This window comes from Nannospalax galili, unplaced genomic scaffold (genome assembly GCF_000622305.1).
Source record: "Nannospalax galili isolate Female #2095 unplaced genomic scaffold, S.galili_v1.0 scaffold3288, whole genome shotgun sequence".
Classification (NCBI taxonomy): Eukaryota; Metazoa; Chordata; class Mammalia; order Rodentia; family Spalacidae; genus Nannospalax; species Nannospalax galili.
The window spans coordinates 3,966-28,113 of record NW_008358193.1 but is presented as its reverse complement, the minus strand read 5'-3'; the positions used below and the strand labels follow the sequence as shown (position 1 = coordinate 28,113).

The 24,148-nt window shown below is 45.1% G+C and overlaps 1 protein-coding gene across 3 annotated transcripts; it reads right to left on the bottom strand.

The window, feature by feature from the left end:
- Nucleotides 1-5,655: 5,655 nt before the first annotated feature.
- LOC103724464 (eppin) lies at nt 5,656-23,332 on the bottom strand. 3 transcript variants are annotated; one of them, XM_017795208.2, is made up of 6 exons: nt 23,088-23,322; nt 21,312-21,443; nt 16,399-16,566; nt 9,695-9,826; nt 6,447-6,614; nt 5,656-5,956 (listed from the first exon to the last, which is right to left on the bottom strand). In XM_017795208.2, exons 1-6 carry the CDS (start codon nt 23,176-23,178, stop codon nt 5,937-5,939), a joined length of 711 nt encoding a protein of 236 aa, XP_017650697.1. In that variant the 5' UTR covers nt 23,179-23,322; the 3' UTR covers nt 5,656-5,936. The 3 variants fall into 3 exon arrangements, with proteins under 3 accessions (XP_017650697.1, XP_008819783.1, XP_017650696.1); XM_008821561.2 differs by lacking the exons at nt 16,399-16,566; nt 21,312-21,443; nt 23,088-23,322 and adding an exon at nt 10,908-11,182; XM_017795207.2 differs by lacking the exons at nt 5,656-5,956; nt 6,447-6,614; nt 9,695-9,826 and adding an exon at nt 15,560-15,797 and having other exon boundaries at nt 23,088-23,332.
- Between the last annotated feature and the right edge of the window lie 816 nt (nt 23,333-24,148).

The following is a 24,148-nucleotide window of genomic DNA, read 5'->3' as shown; positions in this document are numbered from 1 at the left end:
AAGGCTTTCTGTCAAAATGATTCCAATGAAGGCAGTTCTAAGAGGAAACTTTTTAGTGCTAAATACCTACATCAAAAAATTTGAGCGATCTTAAATTAATCACGTAATGGTACACCTTAAGGCTTCAGAAAAACAAGAACAAGCCAAATCTCCAAAGAGTAGACGGGAAGAGATAACCCAAATCAGGGCTGACAGTGATGAATAGCGGTGAAAACAACCCCCTACCCCAAACACCAACCGCCACCACCACCAAGACAAGGTGGAACAAAGAGTCAGTGAAATGAAGAGTCAGTCCTTTGAAAAGATAAACAAGATTGACAAATCCTTGGCCAAATTAGCTAAAAGAAAGATAGATATGACCTAAATTAATAAAATTTTATTGACAGCTGATCACTACTGATTGAGGGAGCAGTGGTCTTCTTTAAGGGAGTGACACTAGGTAGACTGACTAGGCTTCAGCGAATGAACTCACACCAAGAGACAGCTGGGTACACAAACTTGACTCAACATATATGACATAATGCATGAAATTCAGTGGGGGGTATGAAAGGGTACAGATATGGAAGGAGGTCTAAATATGATTAAGATGTATTGCATGAAATGCACAAAAATTCAGTAAAATATATATTGAAAAAAGGGAGACATTAAACAGATACCAATGAAATTCAGAAAATCATAAAGAAATACTCTATAAACCTCTATTCCATGAAATTACAAAATCTAAAAGAAATGGCCTATTTCTTAGGTGCATACAACATACCCAAATTAAACCAACATGAAGCAAGTAATTTAAACAGATCCACAACCAAGAAGAAGATTGAGCCAGTAATACATCTCTCATCTAAAAAAAGCCCAGGGCCAGATGGAGTCACTGCATAATTCTAAAAGAACTCTGAAGAAACATTAACACAATACCACTGAAAGTGTTCCATGAAATAGAAAAAGGGGGAGCTTCCAGATTCTTTTATGAACCAAGCATTACCCAGATACCAAAACCAGGTAAAGACGAGACAAAAAAGAAAATTACAGACTGATTTCCCTGATGAACATAAATGCAAAAACTCTCAATAAAATATTGGCAAACTTATATAAAAAGATCATTCATCATGATCAAGTTGTTTTCATTCCAAAGATACAGGGATGGTCAACATACATAATGTCAACAAATGTTATCCATCGTGTACACAAACTCAAAGACAGAAATTACATGATCATCTCATTAGATGCAGAAAAAGCCTTTGACAAAGTCCAACATTCCTTCATGACACAAGTCATGGAGTGGTTAAGGATGTACGGAGCATACCTCAGTATGACAAAGTCTATATGCAACAAACCTATAGCCAACATCATGCTAAACAGAGAAAAACTCAAAAAGTTTCCATTAAGATCAGGAACAAGACAGGGATGTTCACTCTCTCTACTCTCATTCAACGTGGTGCCCAAAGTCATAGCTAGAGCAATAAGACAAGTGGAAGAGACAGAAAGACACAAAGGAAAACAAATCAAAGAATCCCTATTTGGAAAAGGTATGATTCTTTATATAAGAGCTCCTAAAGGCTATGCCAAAACGAAACAAAACAAAACAAAACAAAAAACTCCCAGAGCTGACAAATAATTTCAGAAAGCTGGCAGGATATAAAATTAACCATTAGAGGAAAGAGTGGGGGTACAACTTATAGGCACAGGTAAAGACTTTCTAAATAGGACTCCAATATCACAGGAAACAAGAGCAGGAATTGACAAGTGTGATCTCATGAAACTAAAAAAGCTTTGGTACAGCCAAGGAAACTGTCAATCAAATGTGAACGGAGCCTTCAGAATGGAAGAAAGTCTTGGCCATCTATATATCTGACACAGAATTAGTGTCTAGGATATACAAAGGACTAAATAAAACCCCTGTACGTCAAGAAAACAAACAAGCCAATTAAAAACAGGCTGCGGATCTGAACAGAGTGTTTATAGCTATAGATTTGTGCTGCTCCTTTCCTTGATTAGAGATGTTTCTTATTACTGAGTGTAGTGGTTAACGCAGAGACATGCTACTGTTCAAAACGCTGTGACTAAATGATTGTAACTACTTAGTCACAGGTGGAACCTCTATAGCAAGCCCCCCTCCTCAAGGATCAGGGAACATTGTGGAAGAGGGTACAGAAAGAATGTAAGAGCTGAAGAAATGTTGTGAAAAGCTGTCTTTTGAACATTACATGGTTGTTACACACATGAACTCACAGCAGCTGTGGTTACCTGCACAAGACCTCCACACGATCAAGAAGCTAAGAATTCCAACATGGGGGGGGGGCAGTTCCTAATGCCGCACTCATAGCTGAGGAGCTCATGGCAATCAATGGCTACCGAAAGAGGGAAAGCCACTTTTCTTTGGAGAAGTTGTCATTGGTAGGTGGCTCTTGCCCCAGTGGATGACCCACACACTTACACATATTGACAGTATTAATTGGACTTAGTAGGCTATTAAAAAAGTTATGAAGTTAGGATGGAGATGGGAGATTTGTTGGGGTGGACAGAGAGAGTTGAAGGGAGAGGGTGGGGGATGGCTATGACCAAGATACATTGCATACATGTATGAATTTTTCAAAAATAAAAAATGTACAAAATTTCGGGAATAGTAAGGCTTTTAAAAATCTTTGGGCATGTGTGTACATGAGTTCATGTGTGGGGTGGTACCATGGTATGTTTTGGACACCATAGGACAGCCTTGGGTGTTGGTCCTCAACTTTCATCTTGTTTAAGCAGAGTTTTATTTATTTTTTTCATGATTTGATGGGTTAAGAATTTGCAAAATAATCTGTCATGTGGTCATTTGAGATGTACTGGCCTGGGAACCTTACTCGATTGGCTCATTTGAGGTTGCCAATCAAAGCCCCCCACCCCCTGCCCCACAAGCCTCTCAAGTGTGGCTATTTTGGGGTGGTTGGACCTCCTCCATGACAGTTGTTCCCTGACTCTCCTCCCCCAGTTTCCTGGGGGACCAAGTAGAAGTTTCACCTTTTCTGGCCCCACCTTGGAAGTCACAAAGCACCATTTTGCTTTCCTCTATTGGTCCAAGGGAGGGCACCAAGATCCTGCTGCAGGTGGGGGGCAAGTGAAAGAATTTTGAGACCCTGCTTTACAACTCCATATCATCTCATTCTCTTTCTTCCTCCCCTGCTTCCGCGTCCTTTCCTCTTCAGCTCTTCTTTGCTTCCCCTCCCCCTTCCTCCTGTTATTTTCTATTTTGGACTTCTAGCACTACCCTATACAGCTGTATCTTTACTGCCGCTCCAGAAGACAGGTCCCTGAACCTTTTCAGAGGTGGATTTACCACGAAGAGGCTGGAGTTGCAGCTTCAGGGCCCCTCCCTCGATCAGATCCTGTTATGATTCTGGGAATGACCCTAGCCATGTGTTTACATGGTTCAGTGACCGGTAATATCTAAAAATGAGATGTTCTAAGCATAACCAGCCAGGCTGCCTTCCTTCTCCACTCTGACAGACTGTCCCTCCTCTCTCGGGCCAGGTGCTATTAAAATGGCTGCCAGCATTTGGACATCCACACAAGAGAAAGTTAAATTAGGGGCATATCGATTTGGGGTTAGTGGGATGTGTTCAGTCTACCGACTGTCATGCCTATGCATAGAGAGTCACTGCTGGCTGCCCCGGTACAGCAATGGCTTCAAGCAATGTTCCATTGTCTATTACCCCAGCTCCCTTGATTTAAGTACAGGGCTAGAGGTCACATTGTAGAACACACTTGCCTAGTCATAGAAATAAGTGGGTTGTGGAGGAGAAACAACTTTTTAAATGTTTCAAACCATAAAAACAAATAGCTGGAAAATTCTCCCAAATATTGGATATATAAAATTCTAAATGGGCAGTGAGATGGCTTAGCAGGTAAAGGTACTTGGCACCAAGCCTGAAACCTGAGGTTGAGTCCCGGGACCCACATGCGGAAAAGAGAGAACCTATTCCCACAAGTTGTCCTCTGACCTCTACACTCCTGCTATGGCATGCCCCCCAATAAGTGAAATAACATAATAAAAATGTCAAATATTTTATTTATTATTTTTATTTTATGTGTATGAGTGTGTTGCCCGCATGCATGTAAGCGTGCCTGTGTCATGCAGTGCCCACGGAGGTTAGAAGAAGTTGTCGGATCCCCTGTAACTGGAGTTATGGATGGTAGTTAGCTGCCATGTGGATGCTGAGAACTGAACCCAGATCCTTTGCAAGAGCATCCAGTGCTCTTAATGACTGAGCCATCTCTCCAGGCCCATGTAATAAAATTTTTTAAATTTTCATTTATTATTTTTATTTTATGTGTATGCGTATATTGCCTGCATGTGGGTAAGTGCACCCATGTTGTGCAATGCCAGCGGAGGTCAAAAGAGGCTGTTGAATCCCCTGGGACTGGAGTTACGGACAGTTAGCTGCTATGTGGGTCCTGGTATTCGAACCTGGCTCTTTTGCAAGAACAGCCCATGTTCTTAACTGCGGAACCGTCTCTCCAGCCCCAATAAAAAATTTTTAAAGAAAACAAATCCCCCCCATTTGTGTGTGTGTGTATGTGTGTGTGTGCGTATAAGTGCAGTGTGCACATGCCAGAATGCACATATGGAGGTCAGAAAACATTATGGACTAGGTTCTCTCAGTTCACTTTAGTGTGATCTGGGGATGGATCGCCAATCACCAGGCTTACACAGCAAGCAACTTCACCCTCAGCAGCACCGTTGACACTGAGCAATCTAGCCAGCCCCCAAAAGTCAATCCTATTTTTAGGTTTTTGTTTGTTTGTTTAGTTTTGTTTTTTTTTTTTTTTTGACAGGGTCTCTCTAGTCCCAGCCCACCTGGAACTCATTGTGAAGACCAGGCTGGCGTCGCTCTCACAGAGATCTGCCTGCCTCTGCTTCCCAAGGAAAAAGTCAATTCTTATGGAAGCTTTATTAGAAGTCTTTTTATGAGTAAGCATATCATTAATAATTCAGTATTTACAATTTAAATGTAGCATGATTACTTTCTCCTTTTGTGGAGCCATGCAAAAGAGAATGTACTGTTTTTGTGTTTTTAGTGAATAAACTGCCTGTATCTCCAGCCTTAGAGGATCAAGTGCCTTCTTCTGTCTTCCGCCAGCACTTGCATCTACATAATTCTATGAAGTTCTCTTCATATGCAGATTGAAAGAGAACAGGAAGTAACCATGGCAACAACTACTCAGTCTAGAAAAGGTAGTTCTGTAAGACCAGTTTCCTTAAACACAAAACTAAACAGCAAACCCTCTGAAACACACACATGTACAGGCACACACACACACACACACACACACACGTGCGCGCGCGCACACCCATATAAATAAAACGAAAATGAATCTTCAGAGAGTTTTCAGTAAGATTACGAGTTTCTTATTGGTTGAAATATTCTATACCATATTTTAAAATCTTCAACTGAGTCTCGTTTTTAGTGTTTCTGACTCTTGCTACACGCTTCAGCATCTCATGATAATTTTACCATAATTCTCAAATTTTGGGAATTTCACACTCTCCTCTCCTTTTGTTGTTAGCAGAAGACCTACAACCTCTTGTTCTCTGAAAACTGCATACAGGGGGCTGCAGATAGGTACAGATATCTGCATGTTGCAGCTGTGAATTACTCAGACTCTGAGATATCAGCTCTCACAGGGTCTTTTATTAGGATGAACTGGAAGTTCCTGGGAAATGAAATGTCTGAAAATTGAAGAGCTAGGGTCTGACACTGAGGAAGGGTCAGAGGTTGAAGGGCATTGTTAGAAGAGCAGCTGAGGGGGCAAAAAGTAAGCAAATTCTGGGATTTGGTGTTTGGAACAGCCAAGGTCTGAGTGGCTAAGATTAAGCTGATGGCAGCCAATCCGGAGTGGTGGTCAGACACACCTGGAGGAGGCCAGGTCCTGGAAGGTCTTCCTTCTCCTCGTCAGAACCAGGAAAATAAGCCTGCAAGATAACAGGTTGAGATGCTTGGATTCTGGTCACCTTGGGAACTAGACTTTTCAGCTAATGGAACAGGAGAAGGGATGGTTTTTACATCTGCTAAGAGGTGAAAGCAGATATGACATAGCTTGGGGCTCATAGAGGGATCACGTGTCTTGATCTGCCTGAATTCTACCTGTTGTCCCAGTGTAAGAGCTACTGACAGCCCTCTTCCCGCTCCTCCTCCGACTTGGTCTGGGCCCCTCCTCCACTTGTGTCTCCTTTCTACACCCACAGCTCACCTCATACACGCCCATCTCCCTTGGCCAACCGACATTCTTCCTATTCTCTTTGCCAAATACCCTTCTATTTACAGCTCCACAGGGGGGCATCCTCATCTTCTAACTGGTGCTGGTTCTGTCGGTTTCAAGACTACCAAGGTATTGGAATGGATGATCCTTAGAGCTGTGGTTGGGGCTGGTGAACTTGGGGATTTGGGACTTGTAGCACTTACGTTTTTTCTTGCAGACGCCTGTGCAGACAGCTTCAGATGGGAAGTTATTAAGGTTTCCTAGGCAACCACCATAGGGAAATTTGGAGCAGTGTTTCTTTTCTTTGTCATACCACCAGCGAAGAGTGTAATTGAAGCAGGGACCAGAATCAGTTGACATACTGCAAATGTCTGCAGGGAGATCACAGATATTTGGATGTCTGTCTCCATGGAGAGCATCCACCTCCCCGTTCTCCTGTCTACTACTCTTTGTCTCCACTGAGAGGCAAATTTGGCTCAGGGCTGTGCTCTGGATTCAGAGGGAATTTGACCAGTCACTTTGGCCCCTTTGGACTTTGGCTTCCCCATCTGTGAGATGATCACACAAAGTCCCTGCCTGCTTGTGGTACAGGACCACTGTGGGAAGCAGAAGCCATAATGCACATGGCCTCTCTTCTGTCTCCTCAGCATCTGAACATTCCTCGTAGGCTGCCTGGTAACTGGCCCTCCTTTCTTCCTTTCCTGCCAGGATGCCAGGAATGGCTGTTGGATTTAGGAGGGCAGAAAAAAAGGAGTTTAAGGTTTAGAAATAAGAGTTAGAGCCAGACCTGGAGTAGGCAAGGAATATGCTCCCTGGATTCTGGAAGCCCAGCAAAGAGCTGATAGCTGTTCCTGAGGGATGATTATCTGTGCACTGAAAAGGGAGTGGTCTAGTCTTATATAGGAACTCTGCTGTACACAGCTTCAAAAGTTAACTCCATACCAGGGTCTGGTGTCCTTGAGGGTATCTTTTCTGAAGATTATTTGCTCAGGTGGAGAGGGGGTGAGTCATCTATAGTACTAAAGGAACTGGGTGGGCTCCATAAATAGTCTCAGTCCAGAGAGTGACTAGTTGATAAGCCTTCAGCAAGGCCAGACTTAAGCAAGGCCAGGCTGCCAATTTAGGGCCAGTTAGACACTTTAAGGGATTTATGGCTTTCCCTAATGAGACTTGTGGCTCTTCTACAATTTGCATATTCTAGCATTGGCCACCCTCTGATCTCTAAGACTTCTCTTATCTGGGTGATATCAGTCTTCAGAGTAACTGATTCACTGAGCTCAGGACAGAGCTGCACTCAGAACTCCAAAATCCATTTCCTCCTTTCCTGCAGATTTCCCTGTCTTGTCGCCCCAAACACTCATCCTTTCAAACTTCATCCTTGAAAATGGCCACGTTCTTGTTCATCCCATGCCTTTATGTTAAGTGCCCAACTGCTCTTGCTAGCTACGAGCACTTTATTCATTCTTCCAAACCCTCCCTGAAACCAGGCTTCGTGGCATCAGCCTGACATCCCCACTCTTCGGGGACTGAGACAGGAGTACTGCAGTGAGTTCCAGGCCATCCTTGGCTCATAAAAGACCCTGTCCCACATATGTGTGTGTGTGTGTGAGAGAGAGAGAGAGAGAGAGAGAGAGAGAGAGAGAGAGAGAGAGAGAGAGAGAGAGAGAGAGAGAGAGAGAGAGAGAGAGAGAGAGAGAGAGAGAGAGAGAGAGAGAGAGAGAGAGAGAGAGAGAGAGAGAGAGAGAGAGAGAGAGAGAGAGAGAGAGAGAAACTCCAGGTGTCAATTCCTTTGTGATATTGATATGTAGCAATTTCCTCCAGGGTAAAACCTTCCATCTTTGAGGGAAGCTCTGTAAACAATAGTATGTTCTAAAGGAAGGTAAACAACAGACTGTTCCAAAGGAGGTAATGAACAGGATGTTTTAAGGGGAGGTAAAACATTCCATCCTGCAGGAAAGATCATTAAGCTCAGGATGTAAACAGCTCAACAGCATCAAGTAGCCCCTGAAACTGATTCATTCCTAGGTCAATCCTTTCCCAAGCCTACCTAAGTCCTAAATTCTGCTGAGAGACACTCTCAGACCAGTGCAGCCAATGAGAAGAAGCAGAGACAAGCTGAGCTTCCCAGGAGAGGCTCAGACCTGCCAAATACCTTAAAAGGAAAGGAGACCAGCCAAGATGCCTGGAAGAGGCTCAGAGCAACCAATCTCCCTGGAAAGGACACTCTGCAATCTGAGGAGCTTCATGCTTCCCGATTTCATGAGTTCTCACCTGTTTTCCAGTGGGCTTTTGGTGAGGCCGCTGTCTTTGAGTCATTTCTGCCTCTGTAAGTGACCACTCACCCAAACTCCTATAAGTAACCCCAATAAACTCAGCGGTTCACCAAGTTGACCTTTGGTGGTGTCCTTGCTTTGATCTGTCCTTGGTTCCCTATCTAGGGTGAGTAGACATTTGTTCACATCTCCACAGGAACAGTGTCACACAAAAGATGTCTTTCCTGGGTGCATCGTCTTGCTTATTGTCTTGATAAATGCTTATTACACATATGATAAGCATTTATCACATATTTGTTTGCAATTTTTGACTCCTTGAAAATAATGAAGTTTTTAAGCATAAGGAATATATCTTATGTTGTCCTGGTACAGCAGCTCCTGGCAGATAGTTTGTCAGAGGACTGTTTCAGGAGTGACAAAAATATTCTTAATTTTAGCATACCAAACCAAACCAGAGCAAAGAGCTCATTGCTCCTGAAATCAAGACCAGACCCCTGAGCCTTCTCCGTGGTCCATCTATAGCTTTCCCTTCCTGCTAGCCTTTCTGTCTCCTAACACAGGACCTCTCCATGAGCTGTTACCTGTGTTTCAAGGACCACAGCTTCCTGTTTTTGCCTGCACCCTATCCATTCTTCGGATCTTAGATCGCTTTGGCCAAAATAAGCAGAGCCCATCATGGGTGCTATGGGTACCCATAAATATTTGTTGAGTGAATAAATGGATGCATAGACTTGATGGCTTTCTTCAGAGCTCAAGGATACAGGTAGAGAGGAAAGAGTGCAGGAGGTCAGGTAGTCGGGGAACTCATGGTAGACACACACCTGGACAAATGAGCCAGGAAATACCACATACCTGCCTCATCCTCACCAGACAGCCTGACTCAGTGTTGGCATCTGATGGGAATTCAGTGGCTACTTTGCATCTCAAAGAGTAGGCAAGAGATCATGTGATCTAGTAGCCACATCTATCTTATAAAAGGGGAAACTGAGGCTCAGAAAGGAAAGCTACAGTCTCACATGTGCTGAAACAGGTGAAAATGAAATCAGACAGGTCTCCCACCCAGCACCGACAAGGTTTGTATTAAGCAGAAGAGGCCTTGAGACAAACGCTGAGTGACTTGGGACGGGGTGGGTCACCGTCAGGTCAGGAGGAGGGAGCAGTCCCGGGCTCAGAGGTACCTGCATTGAGGTCTATACATTTCTTTCCACAGGCGAACATGCAGCACTTTTGCTTCCCTGGGCATTGTGTATGCTTTGTGCATTGGTCTTTTTCTTGGAACTCACAGTGTACCTTAGACCTAGGGCATCTTTCTGAAAGAAGAGAAGACATGTTCTCAAGGCATTGAAGTGGACATTGCTCTCCCTTCCTCGATCCAGGCCACCTTTTCAGAGCTGAGGAACCCTGTTTCCCCTCATCTGTCATCAGAAGGTGGTCCCCCTCAGGGGTTCAGGATTTTCACAACACTGGCCATTTCCCGAACCCCATAATGACTCAGCACCTGATCCCTGAGCCCATCTCTACCACTGTTCTCACAACCTACACAGTTCCCTGGAGCAGGGCCTGCTCCACTGGGGCTGTTCACTCATGTGGCTCTGTATGCGGACAGTCCCTGCAGCTCTCACTGTTTGCCTAGGGGATCTTGTTGGAGACTAGAGCAGCGAAGTTGGCAGAGCCATTGTCACACTTCCCCGGGTATAGTGACTAACACTGATGAAGTTGGGCCTTTTTTCTCTTAATCTTCCTGTCAAAGCTGTGGGTAAGTCCAGTCAGTAGTCACATCCAGTGAACACAGGGGTCAGGAGGATAGGGAGGGTGTGTGAACCTGTGCCGGGCTCACACAGCTATGAAGGAGTGGACACAGGAGCTGAACCTGTCACGTGGCCTCCTGAGCACTAACTTTCACCACTACTTAAGTCCTTTGTGTATTTGCTGCTAAGTATAGAGCTTTCACTTTTCATCATCCCAAGGACACCTGGAGGCTGTTCTTTATCCAAAGGCGAGGGTCTCCTGTGGTCATAGGTTAGCTTTGGGAGCTTTAGTGGGCAGGTTTGGAAGCTCCTGGGCTGGTGCTAGGGAGAGGCCTGTCCTTAAATAGAAATCCTTTTGATTATTTGGTTTCTGAAGACCTTTTCATGAGCTCTAGGCCTGGCACCTCCAGGAAGACCTCCTTGGAGTGGTGGTGGGGAGTTAAGTGCCAGAGACTTCAGTCCCTGCATTCACCCAAGGGCACAACCAGGAGGAATGGGTAAAACACCAATTCCAAACATCTCTCTTCCACCCAGGATCCCAGGCTGAGGTGGGGAAAAAATGCCTCATCTGCAAACTGTTCTTTTTCTTTCACTCCATCAAGGTCCCTCTCTCCGTGCCAAGGACTGCATCCCCAGTACTTACTGAAAAAGCAGCCCTTGGCCAGCTCAGGTTTCTCGGTGCTCCACAGGAAGATGAAGGACACCAGGAAGGGCAGAAGTCCCCATCGTCTCATCTTAGGAAGCTGCAGCCTAGCTGGAAGCATCAAAACTCAGAGAAGCTACTTGCAGGAGGCCACCCCGCAACCGTGGCTCGGCTCCGGCCAGCAGAACTGCCACGAGATACCTGGATTGGGGAGTGGGGATTAGGATGAGGCAAGCAACAAGAGACAAGCCAGTGCTCTGATCAAGTCTCATTTATTGAAGCACAAGCATGAGTTTAAGTAGAGAATGAGAACAAAGGAGCAAGGAATGAGTAATCACATAAGTCAGAACACAGGGGTCCTGATGTACTCTAAGGGAGGAATCTACTGATTAACCGGAACAGAGCTATTCACCTAAACTAGAGCAAGGCCACGGGCTACTGGCCCCGGCTGTCTGCCAAGGTTTTGGGCCAAGGCTGCGGGCAGAATGGAAAGTTGCCAGCTAGGTCTGTCAGCAGTTTTGAGAGGCGGCTGAGACTCAGTCTACCAACATTCTGAGCCTCAGGCTCCCAACAGCTACTCAGCTGCTCTGGCCTCTGCCCTGTGTGACTGCCTGGCCCGGTACTCCAGGAAATAGCCCTGGACACCAGCCAGTCACATTGCCTGTGCTGGGGAACAGCAAATCTCAGAGGCCATCAGTGGATGGGCTGGTACCCACAGTGCCAACCCTGAGGGAAAGGACTCTCAGTTGGCTGCTCTGGTCTTCTGTGTTTCTTTGGCCTGCTAGGGAAATGGGTACACTTGTATGAGTATCTTCTAGAATCTCTTAGCAGAAGTGATGTCCAATTCCAGAGCCTTCCTTTTCCCCGGGGGAAATTTGGAGATCAAGTTTATTCTAGTCCTTCATCTTTGTGATTCCTTTCCTTGCATACCAAATTTTCATTTTGTTCTTCTGACTCTCTCTCTCTCTCTCTCTCTCTCTCTCTCTCTCTCTGCTCTGTTTTCCTTTATTACTTCTGTCCTTCCTTCCTCTCTCCCTTTTTCCCTCCCCCACCCTTTCTTGAGAGAGGATCTCATCTACCCCAGCCTCATCTCAAACTTGTTATGTAGCCAAGAATTTCTGGACTATCTACCTCCAGTTTCCTGTGCTGGGATTATAAGCCTGGAGTGCACACCCAGTTTATGTGGTGCTGTGTTGGAACTCAGGGCCTCACACACACCAGGCAAGCACTCCACCAACTGAGGCACACCCCGGCCTTGACTCTGTTTCTTTTTCCCTCTGTGCCCCTTGTGTTTTCTACCCTGTGTCTGTTTTTTCTCCTTTTCAATGAATCTCTCTCTGCCTGGGTCTTTTTCTCCTTGCTGGTTGTTGGGGAATCCTGCTGTGAGGGTCGCAGTCTTCCATGTCCGGATAGCTCTAAGGAGCTCGGCGTCTAATGGAAAGACTCCTCTTTTCAGCAGGGGGCCTCCTGCCTCTCTTCCTGACTCACTTTGAAGTAGTGGTCACAGATACATGGCCTCTGGCACAGAAACTGCCAGGTTTTCCTGTGTGATAATCAGGCACTGTCTGACAGCCTGGCAGAAGCCCACCACCACATGTAAATAGGGCATCCTACAAAACACCTATCAGCTAAGGCTTTTGCTACTGCCTCCACACTATAAATATCCTGGTTTCCCCTAATAAATCGGAGCTGAATCACTGAGATCTGAGCTGTATCACTTGTCTGAAGCTATAACACTGAATCCTGTGATTCAGTGGGGGGGGGGGGCGCGCCTGTCCTTCCGTCAACTGCTCCCGAAGGTCTTGCTTTCGCTCGGCAGCTGACAGTGTCCTGCCAGAGGAGCCAGCTCCGGTAGCCGAGGAGGGCCAGGGATCCGCACAGCAACACGGTGCACACAAACACGCCGCAGGGCAGCGAGGCCCGGCGCCAGCCAGCAGCTGGCGCTCTGAGGTCCGTGCACCTACAGCTGGTCACATTTCCCTTCCTTGTCCTCAGTCTCTACCTCCCCCTACCTTTTGGCCTATTTCCTTTTTTAACCATCATCAAAAACCAAAGACATTGTCAGAGTGGGGAGTGGGGAGAAAACACCTTGATCTCAGTGTGAGCATCTGTCCAGGTCATGGTTCTCTAAAAGTAGGAAAGAAAGAAGAGCTAAGAGAACTTCTGTTATGAAGTGGGATTTTGCAGAGGTGATGCAGGAGAGAAGCAGGCTCCAGAACCAGCTTTCGCAGGTGGGGACCTGAAGAAAGCCCCTCTAATGGTTCCCAAACCGTTCCATCAACTTCCATCTTGAAACCTTAGTAAGAGTGAAATGGCCAAACTGACTCCATTTTGTTCTAGCTGACTTTTCCTTTACCCCGTGTTTCTGCCCAACACCCCCACCCCATGTTAACTGCAGCCAGCCAGCCAGAACACCCTCCATGGAGGCTGCACCTACATTTCATGGGTACATGGTTTCTACAATACTGGGAAACACAACTAGCCAGACAGAATGCCCTCTCCTAGCTACACCTGCATCTCCATAGAGTCCATTGTTTCTGCAACTCTGAGAAACTTGTTTTTCCTAATTGAAACTTAGAAAGCTTTTGTTAACTGAAAACCTCTTTGTCAACTGACCTGCCCCTGGTCTAGTGTAATTGTGGTGATGTGATATATCTATGGTTATTAGCTTTGCCCCTGGCATGATGTAATTATGGTTTTAAGCTTTATAAACCCTACTCTGCCTCTCCTCAGGGTTGAGAGTCTTTCTGGCCTTAGCCCTCTTTTGACTGCCAGCTATTAAAAGGAATCCTATTTGACCATGTCTGTGCTCCTCTGTACTTCCTGCTCAATATTACAGAGAATGGACACAATGTGGGCACATGGGGACATGAGCAATGGCATGGAGGGCTGCAGCAGAGACTATTCCTGCTGCACCCCAATATACTTGACTCCCCGACAGTTTCATCTGTAGCTGCAAGAAACTATTCCAGGGCACAGTGTCCTTTTATTGTAGTAGAATTCATTTCATATAAAACTGTGCATTTTGAGGCCAATAATTAGGTGTCCCTTTTTTTTGTACATTTATAGGGTTGTGGAACCATCAGACCTGTGTCATTCAAAACATTTTTCTTACTCCTGGAGCAAACCCAGGTCTGAATAACTACTCTCTAGTTTCCTCCAACCCACTCCAATCCCTGAAACTACTTCCACATCTCTAGATTTACCTAGTCTGTATTTTTCTTTGCCAGTATTGGGGGTTGAATTGAGGGCCTCACACAAGTGCTGAATCACTGGGTTATATTCCTATCCCTCTTTCTACTTTTTTAAAGATTTTTAGACAGGGTGTCACTAAACTTCCCAGGCTGGCCTTGAATTCCCTCTGTAGTCTAGACTGGCCTTGAATGTGTAATCCTTCAGAGTTGGCTTCCCAAGGAGATAGGATTCCAGGCTTAAGCCATCAGGTCCAACTCCTGTATATTTCATATAAATGGAAGCATACAGTATGTGGGGTGTGTGTGTGTGTGTGTGTGTGTGTGTGTGTGTGTGTGTGTGTGCTATGTGTTTGCATGTATAGGAATGCATGCCATGGTGTACATGTGGGGTTCAGAAGACAATGTGGGGTGTCATTCTCCCTCCTTCATCTTGTTTTATGGAGGGTTCCCTTGTTGTTTGCCACTACCCTATGTCCTCCAGGCTAGCTAGGCCAGGAGCTTCTCCTGTTTCTGTCTCCCATCTTGTTGCAGGAGCACTGGGTTTATAGACATGAGCTTCCCTGCCTGGCTTTACGTGACTTCTGGGAATTTGAACTCAGGTTCTCATGCTTGGGTGGCAAGCTCTTTTACCCACTGAGCTATGACACCCCCCCCCAGCCCCTAGCACGTGTTCAAGCACAGTGAAGCATTGTATCCACATATTATTTGTACTTGTGGCTGAATAACCTCCAATGTACCGTCAGAGTGCCAGCCTGCTTCTCTGTGTAGATTTTCTCTGAATCCCTGGATATCTGCTCAGCTCAAATGTGGAACATTCTGGAGAAATGAGGGATGTAGTGTCTCAGGTGTACAGTGGGGAATGGGAGCCACTAGATCAGTATCTCATCTTCCCTGTCACTGGAGATAAAGAAAATTTGTAGACTTGTTTTACATGGTTCACATGACTCCCTTGAAGGGACTCAGTGGGAGTGAGCTACAGCTTCCCAGTAGCAATCGGCTCAAAAATCACCTCAATCCCAAAAATAGACTAAGGAAAAAATGTGTCCTGGAACTCGTTATCACTGCTGCTAGTGAAACTAGAAATGAGTCAAGTATGTTGAGCTGTGGCATCAGCAGTCCCTCTACCATCTAATCACTCCCTCCTCTGAGTAAATCACTTATGACAGTCCCCATCTTGTATTTCTCAGGTGATTTCCCAAATAAACTGCCTGAACCCATTTCCTTGTTCCAGGGTCAGTTTCTGGAGCATCTAACCCAAGACATTGTTCATGGGTCTTAGAGAGTCACCTTTTTATTTCGTTAAGAAACAGGAAGATAACAGCATCCCTGGAACTGCCAATTCTCAAGGGTCTGACTGTTCTCATTCCTTTAAGTGATGTCACAGAAACATCACCAAGGGCTTACTCTTCCTAAAATGTAGCATGCCATTTGTGAATGACTCAGTCTCAGAGGCACAGGACTAAATAACACACTTTATAGAGAAAAATCAAGAGCTACACAGGAATAAACAAGGAGCTCTTGAAGTTGGAGGTGAGCAGGCGAGGGCCAGTTAGTGATGAGATTCAGAGTGGAGGTGTTATGTGTACAGGGATGGTAGGAGGGGATGCAGGTCCTGCGATCAGGAGGATGCAGAGCTTGGAGCAGGAGCCAGATCCCAGTGATTTTTCCAACCCATTCTCCATTCAGGTCGAAGGGCCTGTTGAGAACAGAGATAAAAGATGTCATTGAGCACGTGTGGCTCAGACTGTTGGAGCTTGAATTATGCTTCTACATCTTTTCACAGGAGGAAATTAAAAGCAGGTTTGGTGACAGGAGTTGTATGCGAGTCATGACATCTATGCATGAAAAGGATAATGAAACTTGCTATTTTGTATGATCACTGAAAATAATCTCATGATAAAATAAGAAGTGTTTGCTCTTTCAAGGAAAAAAGAATGAAATCGGATTGCTGGCAAAAGATAGTGATAAAGACACTGATGGCCTGGAATGGTTAGTTTGTCAGCATGCCCAGACAATGCCGAACATTCTTTGATCATTTTGCAGTTGGTCCTCGAGACTTCACCCCTTCTGCACTCTCGCTCCACCCGTTCTTAAATCCCTTCCTATTTGCTAATTCCCACGTGCCTTCCTTCCCATTCACAGTTGCCACTAGGCTACTGTCACCCCTCCAGATAAGATCCAGTTCTATCAGGACCAGGTCTGCCAAGGACACAGCTATTTTGGATCAGGCCAGCTAGCACCCACACCTCCCAGGATAGCTCTGGTGAGAATGTCAGACTGGGGCCCCCAAGACTCACGTTTCTTTTGGCAGGCACTCTGGCATATGGTTTGGGATTGGAAGTTGTTATTGTTTCCCTGGCAGCCACCATAGATGAAAACATCACAGGTATCATTTTCCTTATTATACCACCAACGAGGAAAATAAGCCATGCAGAAGCCAGCATCTTTTGGCAGACTGCATACATCTGTAGAAAGACCCCAGAGTTGAGAACTCAGCATGTGCACAGAACGGAACAGCATCTTTTTCCTCCCTGGGAACTGCTATAAATGATTCTGGAACAGATGCTTCTCCAAGCTCACACATTAGGGGTCCAGTGCCACAGACATGCAGCATACATTTGCCAGGAGACGCCACAGTGGGCCCCTGCATGCCTGGAGATAGGATCATTGCAGGTTGTTATGTTGGAACCGGAAATGTTCCCCAACAGGCTCACATTTTGAGTGCTTGTCTCTAGGAAGTGACTGCTTTGGGAGGCTGTGGCATCTTTAGGAGGTGGGGCCTGGTGGTCCAAGTAGGCCACTAGGAGGGGACTTTTGATGGTTACAGCCCAGCCCCCAGTTCCTGAAGCTCTCTGCTTCCTAACTGGAAGCCATGTGAGGGGTTTCTACCACATGCTTTTGACACCATGAACTCCAACATATCTTCCCCCATGATGGACATCATGATGGACAGAGGTACTTTGACAACATGAGCAGAAATAAATCTTTGCTGTATAAGTTGTTTCTGTTAGAGTATTTTGTCATAGCAATGCAAAAGTAACTAATACACAGCTGGCAGCCCCCCCCCCTTTAGGTACTAGGAATGGAACTGGGGGCCTCACACCTGCTAGGCAAGTACTCTATCTCTGAATTACATCTTTAGTCTGCAGATATAATCAGTTAAGATGCTTACAAATTGGAGTACTGTAGACCCCTAATCCAATATGACTGACATATTTACTTATTTTTAAAATATTTTATTTATTATTTTTATTTTCTGTGCATGAGTTCATTGCCTACATGTATATAAGTGGACATGTGTTGTGCAATGCCCACAGAAGTCAGAAGAGGGCGTCAGATTCCCCTGGAACTGGAGATACAGATGGTTGTTAGTCGCCATGTGGGTACTGAGAATCAAATCCAGGTCCTCTGCAAGAGCAGCCAGTGCTCTTAACCACTGAGAAATCTCTTCAGCCCTGACATCTTTATTATTTTTTTAAAGGCTAAGTTTGAGCAGAAACAGGCACACAGGGAGAGTGCCACATGAACTTGAAGGCAGAGATCAGAATGATGCATCTACAAGCCAAAGGGCAGCAAAGATTGCCAACAAGCCACCAGATATTAAGAGAGAGAGAGAGAGAGAGAGAGAGAGAGAGAGAGAGAGAGAGATGGAACAAAGTTCTCACTCATGGGTCAGCCAGATGTCTCAGCAGGTAAAGATATATAATTATTACACAGCCTAACGACCTCAGTTCAATTCCTGGAACCCATGTAAAGGTAAAAAGAGACTACCAACTCCAAAAGTTGTCCTATGACCTCCACACATGCACTGTGGCATGTGTGTGCATGCACACACACATCATGCACACATACAATAATAATTAAAAATAAATGTTAAATATATTCTTTTAAAGTTCTCACTTGGAATCCTGAGAAGGAACCAACTTTCCTGCACCTTCGTCTTAAACTTTTAGCCTGCAGAACTGTTAAGACAATATATTATTGTTGCTGAAACCAACAGTAATGCTTAATTCTGTGATGCTTAATTCCAGTGACCCTAGCAAACCAACACAGGTTCCAGTCAAATGAGAAGTTCCTCGAAGGTAAAACTCCACAGCAAAGCAATCAAACGGTGACTTCTACATCCTCATAGCTCACCTCTCTGCCAGCCTCTTAAAGTCTCACAGTCTCGCACCTAAACCTATTGAGGTTGTTAGATTTAGGAGGGCAGAAAAAGGAAGGAGTTTAAAGTTTAGAAATAAGAGGCAGAGCCAGACCTGTAACAGGCAAGGAATGTGCTCCCTAGATGCAGGAAGCTTTTCCTGATAGCTTTCCTCGAGGGATGATTATCTGTGCTCTGAACGGGGAGCAGTCTGGTCTTATACAGGATCTCTGCTGCACACGGCTGCAAGAGTTAACTCTGTGCCAGGGTCTGGTGTCCTTGAGGATTTCTTTTCTGAAGATTATTTGCTCAGGCAGGTGGGTGAGTTATCTATAGCACTAAAGGAGATAGGTGGGCTCCATAAACAAGTTCTCTCTCAGTCCAGGGAGTGACCAGTTGATAAGGCTTGAGCAAGGCCAGGCTGCCAATTTAGGGCCAGTTAGATACTTTAAGGGATTTATAGCTTTTCCTAATGAGGCTTGTGGCTCTTCTGCAATTCACATATTCTATCAGAGGTATCCTCTAACTGGTTCTCCTGCCTCGAGTCCTGACCCTCTGGAGTCCATCAGGGAGGAGAATCTGAGTGGATTTGAAAACTAACCTGACCATGTCCTTCCACAATGACCAGGTCCTTCTGTGACTCCCAAGGCCCTTCACCTTCTGGTTCCTACTCACGCCTCTGGCCTCTTCTGCCATAGAATCCCTTTAAGCCACATGCCATGGCAGCACTCAACAGACCAAGCCACCCTGCACCCCCGCACCTTCACTCCCTACACACACTGTGCTTCATTAGCAGCCCAGCACTCTTAATCTTCCAAACCTTTCTCAAACTCAACACCTCTGAGACATCTCTCCTAACTCCCTTCTATATCTCACACCATGACAGTTGTCCAAATCCAGCCTGCACTTCTCCACCTTGTTTCTGAAGGTTGTGTGTTCAGTTATCATTTTTTTATTGTCTTAAATCTTATTCCTAGGATCATGAATCTTCAGCATGTGTCTTATTTCTGACTCCTGTAGGTAGCAAGGCCCAGTAAAGAACTTTATAGAATGTTGAAAGTAAAATGAAATGTATCCTGACCCAAACTGACCAAATCATTCCTTGAATACCTAAACATTTGCTAAATGCTTTCAGAGACAAGGAAGAGGCATGGCCCTGATATTTAGGAGTTCCCGAGCAAGTGAGACAAATCATTTCAGCGAACAGGCCTCTGGTGGCTCTTTTACACTTGGAATTGCTCTAAGCATTCCTCAGGTATCAATTTACTTGATGCTCAAAATAACCTTTCCCACTGATCCTTTTATCATGTGAAGAAATTGAGGCACACAGAGGGGAAGTTATGAATTTGTTCAAGATTTTAAAAACCTGCTGAAATTGAAGTCTAGATTCCAACTCCCTCACGTGCAAGCATGCGGGTGGCGTGTTACCTCTTTGCCCACCCACTGTGCTCCACTGTGGTATCCTCTGATACTCAATACTTGTCAAACACAACCCGTTCTTCCCAGCACTTAGCCATGTCTCTAGTTGAATCTACTATGTCCTTTCTTCCTGAAGTCTTTTAAGATGTTCGGTTCCTCCTGTTTCCCTCTCCTACTCTGGAGGTGTTGCATGCTTTGGTCATGACACTGCCCCACTTAAATAGCAGAGACCATGACTTTTCTTTGTCTTTGACCCCATGGTTCTTAGGATCAACATGAAGCTCTTTAGTCTAGCCCGTCAGACTGGGACTGTTTGACCCTAACCCACCGAGGATCTTTTCCCGTCACTATGACCATGCTCTCTCACTGCCTCCCTGGACCTGAGGTTTTGTGTATGTTATTCTCTGTGACTAGTAAGCCCTTCCAGCCTCACTTTACCTAAAATATTGCTCTTTATTCTGAACTCAGCGCTAGGTTTTCTTTCCTAGATAAACCTTTCCCAAGCCCTCTGACCACAGTGAGAAAATCAGGTCCTATTATAGATGTGGTTTGAATATGGTCTGTGTCCCCTGGAAGGGTCATATTTTGGTCTTGTTCCCCAGGGTAGTGGCACCTTTAAGAAGTGAGATCTTCCAGGGCTGGAGAGATGGCTCAGCAGTTTAAAGCGCTGGCTGCTCTTCCAGAGGACCTGGGTTCAATTCCCAGCACTCACATGACAGCTAATGACTGTTTGTAACTCCAGTTCCAGGGGATCCAAGGCCCTCTTCTGACCTCGGTGGGCATTGCATGACACAGGTGCACTTACATATGTGCACGCAATACACTCATACGTACAAAATAAAAATTTTTAAAAAAGAAGTAAGATCTTCTGGTAGACCCTTAGATCAGTTGGGCCATGTCCTTAGAAGGGATTGTGGGACGCTGGCCTCTCTCTTGGCTTCTGTTGGCCATGTAATCTCACTCTCACACATGCTCCATCATCTCCCATGGATTTCTTGCCAGTGCCTGCACTATGTTGCTTGGTCCAGCCTCCAAAACTGTGAGCTAAGTAAACATCCTTTCTTCATAATTAAGCTGACTCAAATATTTTATTAGAGTGATGCAAAATGAACTAATACAGTGGGTCTCAGTAAACATTTCTAAATGCATGAAAAGTCATTGATAGCCTTTTGGGAGTCTACAGAGGTGGGTATAGGGTTGAGAGTGCAACAGAAAAAGAAAGTTTCTCTGGTCTGGCGTGTCAGGGAAGGTTTCCTAAGGGCAAAGAGAGGCAATTGCTCAGCACTCAAAAACTAGGGAAAATAAGTTGCTTCATTTGTCACTGACAACAACAAAAATGTTAAGGAGAACAGAGGCCACCCAGGGACTCAGTAACAGTAAAAGGTATCAAGAAACCATCTGATTAAATCCTACTCCCATACCCATCATTTCTTTGGGGGAAACTGGAGCCCGTGCATTACTTGATAGAATGAGAACATTATTGTGACGCATCATACCAGGAACAGTAATGAATCTAAATCCCAGATCCCCCGGTTTAGCAATCTTACCTGGAGACCACCCAACAGTGAACCAGGGGGGCAATCCCAGCCCAGGTGGGCAGCAAGGGAGGCCCAGCTGGAGGAGTATGGTTATTCCAAAGCTCTGTATTACCTTGTTGGGGGTCTATACATTTTTTTCCGCAGCTGAAGATGCAGCACTTCTCGTTTTTCTGGCACTGCCTGTTCCTTGTACATAGGTCCCTTTCTCTGAATTCACAGTGCTCTCTGATTCTGGGGCATCTCTCTAGGGAGGAAGCAATTATTCAATCCTGAGAATCCAGGGATGCTTATTTCCAGCTTTACTTACCCCGAGGGCAGGAGTCCTTTTCCCCAGGGTGCCCTTGCTCATGTCCCAGCACTACTCACAACACCCTTCTCTAATCTCTCTGAGCACCCCTCACTTTCTACCTCTGGCTTTCATCCTTAGTCCCATGCCCAGCCACTGAAGCAGAATTTCTCAGCCTTTGGTGATATTTGGGATTGATAATCATTTCCTGGTAATATGGACTGTCCTCACTGTATGATCTTGAGCAGAAATTCTGGTTTCTATGCACTAGACACCCAGAGCATCTCCTCTCCATGGTAACAACCAAATAATGGCTCTAGACATTGCAGTGCCTCCTTGAGAGAAAAATCACTCCATCCAAAGCCAGTGGTTTAGGCCACTTTAGTATATTCTGTTTGTGAGTTCTTCTGGGGGGCGACATTATACAGTGATTCTATCACCCACCGCAGTCACTGCAGGGTTTATTTTCCCAAGCTTTAACGACACTTTATTTTTCATTTTTTTATTGAATTTTTGTGGATTTCATATAAAACATCTTAATCATCTTTATTTCCCACCCCGCATTCAGACCCCCCCTGCCCCACCCAATTTTGTGCATTCTGTTAAGGCCTATCAAGTCAAACCCAACATAGAACTGGGGAAATGGGCAGCAAGCCCCAATCTTAGCCCAAGAACTGTTGGCAGCTGCTTACTGCTGGGTGAGGGAGAATTGGTCTCCTTTAAGGGAGTGACTCCAGAGAGCGGCTTTTTCCCACTTAGCCTCTCTGAAACTTGATTTCTTCATTTATTAAAAAAAAAAAATAGCCTACAGAGTTGTGAAGAAGAAGCAAGACAGAAACTCATAGTGACTGCAGGGTGGTCAGTTGTCACTAACATTTTATTTACCATAAGCATTTTAAATGTGTCTTCTCATTTAACCTTCATAACAATTCTGCGAGGAAGGCAACTCCTATTAACACTCCTATTTTAAAGATGAGGAAAATGAATGACATGAAATTTAATTTGCCCAAGATTACATGGCTACTAGTATCAACCCATAAAACCTGACTCAAGTCTCCCCCCCAACCCTTTGAAATCTCTTAGAAATTCTCACTTGTCAGTGATGAGGAAATGCTAATAATTATCATTATTACTCTACAGTGGTGGGTAATGTTGTCTTAAGTTTAAAGGGACATCTAGATACTACACTTTGTCAATCAAGAAACCCCTAGTCATGCAGAGACACTATAAAACTACTTTTGAAAGAACCAGATGAAGCCTGACGTGATGTCTGGAGAAAGCCTTTCCTAGGGGCTAAGGAGAAAGAGCCCTTATTCTCAGACTCTTACAGCCCTTCCCGTAAATGATGAATCCATGATTCTTCCCCACCTCCCTAGGAAAGACACACCTCTTCAAAGGGACTAGAAGTAAGGATTTCCCTGGTCCTGCACTCACAGAAAAGACCTTCCACAAAAGAGACCTTGTAAATATCTCCCTCCTCTCCCAAGCCACATCCAGGGCTAAGATGGAGGAATGCAATCCAGATCTGAGGACTCTCTCCTTGTTCCTTCCTTCTAGCAACATTCCCTTTCTCCAGAGCAGCAACAGAAGATCAGTACTTACTGGGAAACAGCCAGTCAGTTAGACCAGGTCTCTGGACGTTTGCAAAGAGGACGAACAGCATGAGGATGCTCACATATCCAGAAAACTTCATTGTGACGAGGGCCTGGCCTGGCTGGTGATTCCAAGAATATGGAAATATCTGACTGCCTTAGCTGCTGCCTTGGTTATGAGAACTGGAGAAAAGCCAGTCAACTCCTGTTTTGCTGGGAACACCAAGTACTTGAGGTCATAAATGTAGCTAATGGTATCTACAGCCCACAGCTCTGAAGGAAGGGTCTCTTACCCAATGATCCTCACTGCTCTGGGCTGCCTAGGGCTCAGCCCTCTGGTCAGCAGCAGGTGGAGAGTAAGCAAAGCTCACTCACACTTTCCAGGCTACCTTGGGAGTCAAGGCCACCTTCTCAGGTCTTCGTCTTGGGAACTTGGAGATACCCCTCTGCTCTGACAATGCCTCTATTGTCTTGGAATTTCTGTGGTAATATCTAACTTTTTCTGTCAATCTCCATGGTCCCTTTCCCCTTTCCTACAGTTTCTTCCCACCATTCTCCCTTTAATCTTTTCTTTGGTCCATTCATTCTTTCATTAAGGCTGAAGAGTAAAGATATTGCTACAGAGCAGTGTGTGGGGGTAGAGTCAAGCTGATAACAGTTTGGGGATAGTGTTTGTCACAATGGTCTTGTTTTGAGAACAGGAGAAAATGTTACAGACCACAGGGAGCCTCTACCATCCAACACAAGCTCTGTAGTCTGACGAGAAACTGGAATGAAAATACCAACCTGAAAGACTACAACTGGATCAAGTTCAATAACCCTGCAGAATTGCTGGATTCTAATTGTGCTATTGGGGAAAAAAGGGCTGGAAAACTTGGGCATCCTTCCCACAGCCATGAATCCATAATATCAGCCCTTCAATCTGGGCTGAAAGAGAGACTTTTCAAAGGGTAAACGTTATCAGTAGGACTCCTACTTCCTTTGACTAGGTTGTTAACCCTATTGCATCAATCTTTGTTTTCCAAATTCTCTTACATGACAGACAGAGATCAGACAGTGCCAATATTGTCA

Excerpts from the sequence above, each read along its gene's own strand:
- LOC103724464 (XM_017795208.2), bottom strand. The coding sequence starts at position 23,178 with ATGAAGTTTTCTGGATATGTGAGCATCCTCATGCTGTTCGTCCTCTTT. Across the intron at positions 9,827-16,398 it reads GAGTGCCTGCCAAAAGAAAC|AAAGATGCCCTAGGTCTAAG; the intron begins GTGAGTCTTGGG and ends CTCTTCTTTCAG. Across the intron at positions 6,615-9,694 it reads ATGTATAGACCTCAATGCAG|ACATTTGCAGTATGTCAACT; the intron begins GTACCTCTGAGC and ends ATCTCCCTGCAG.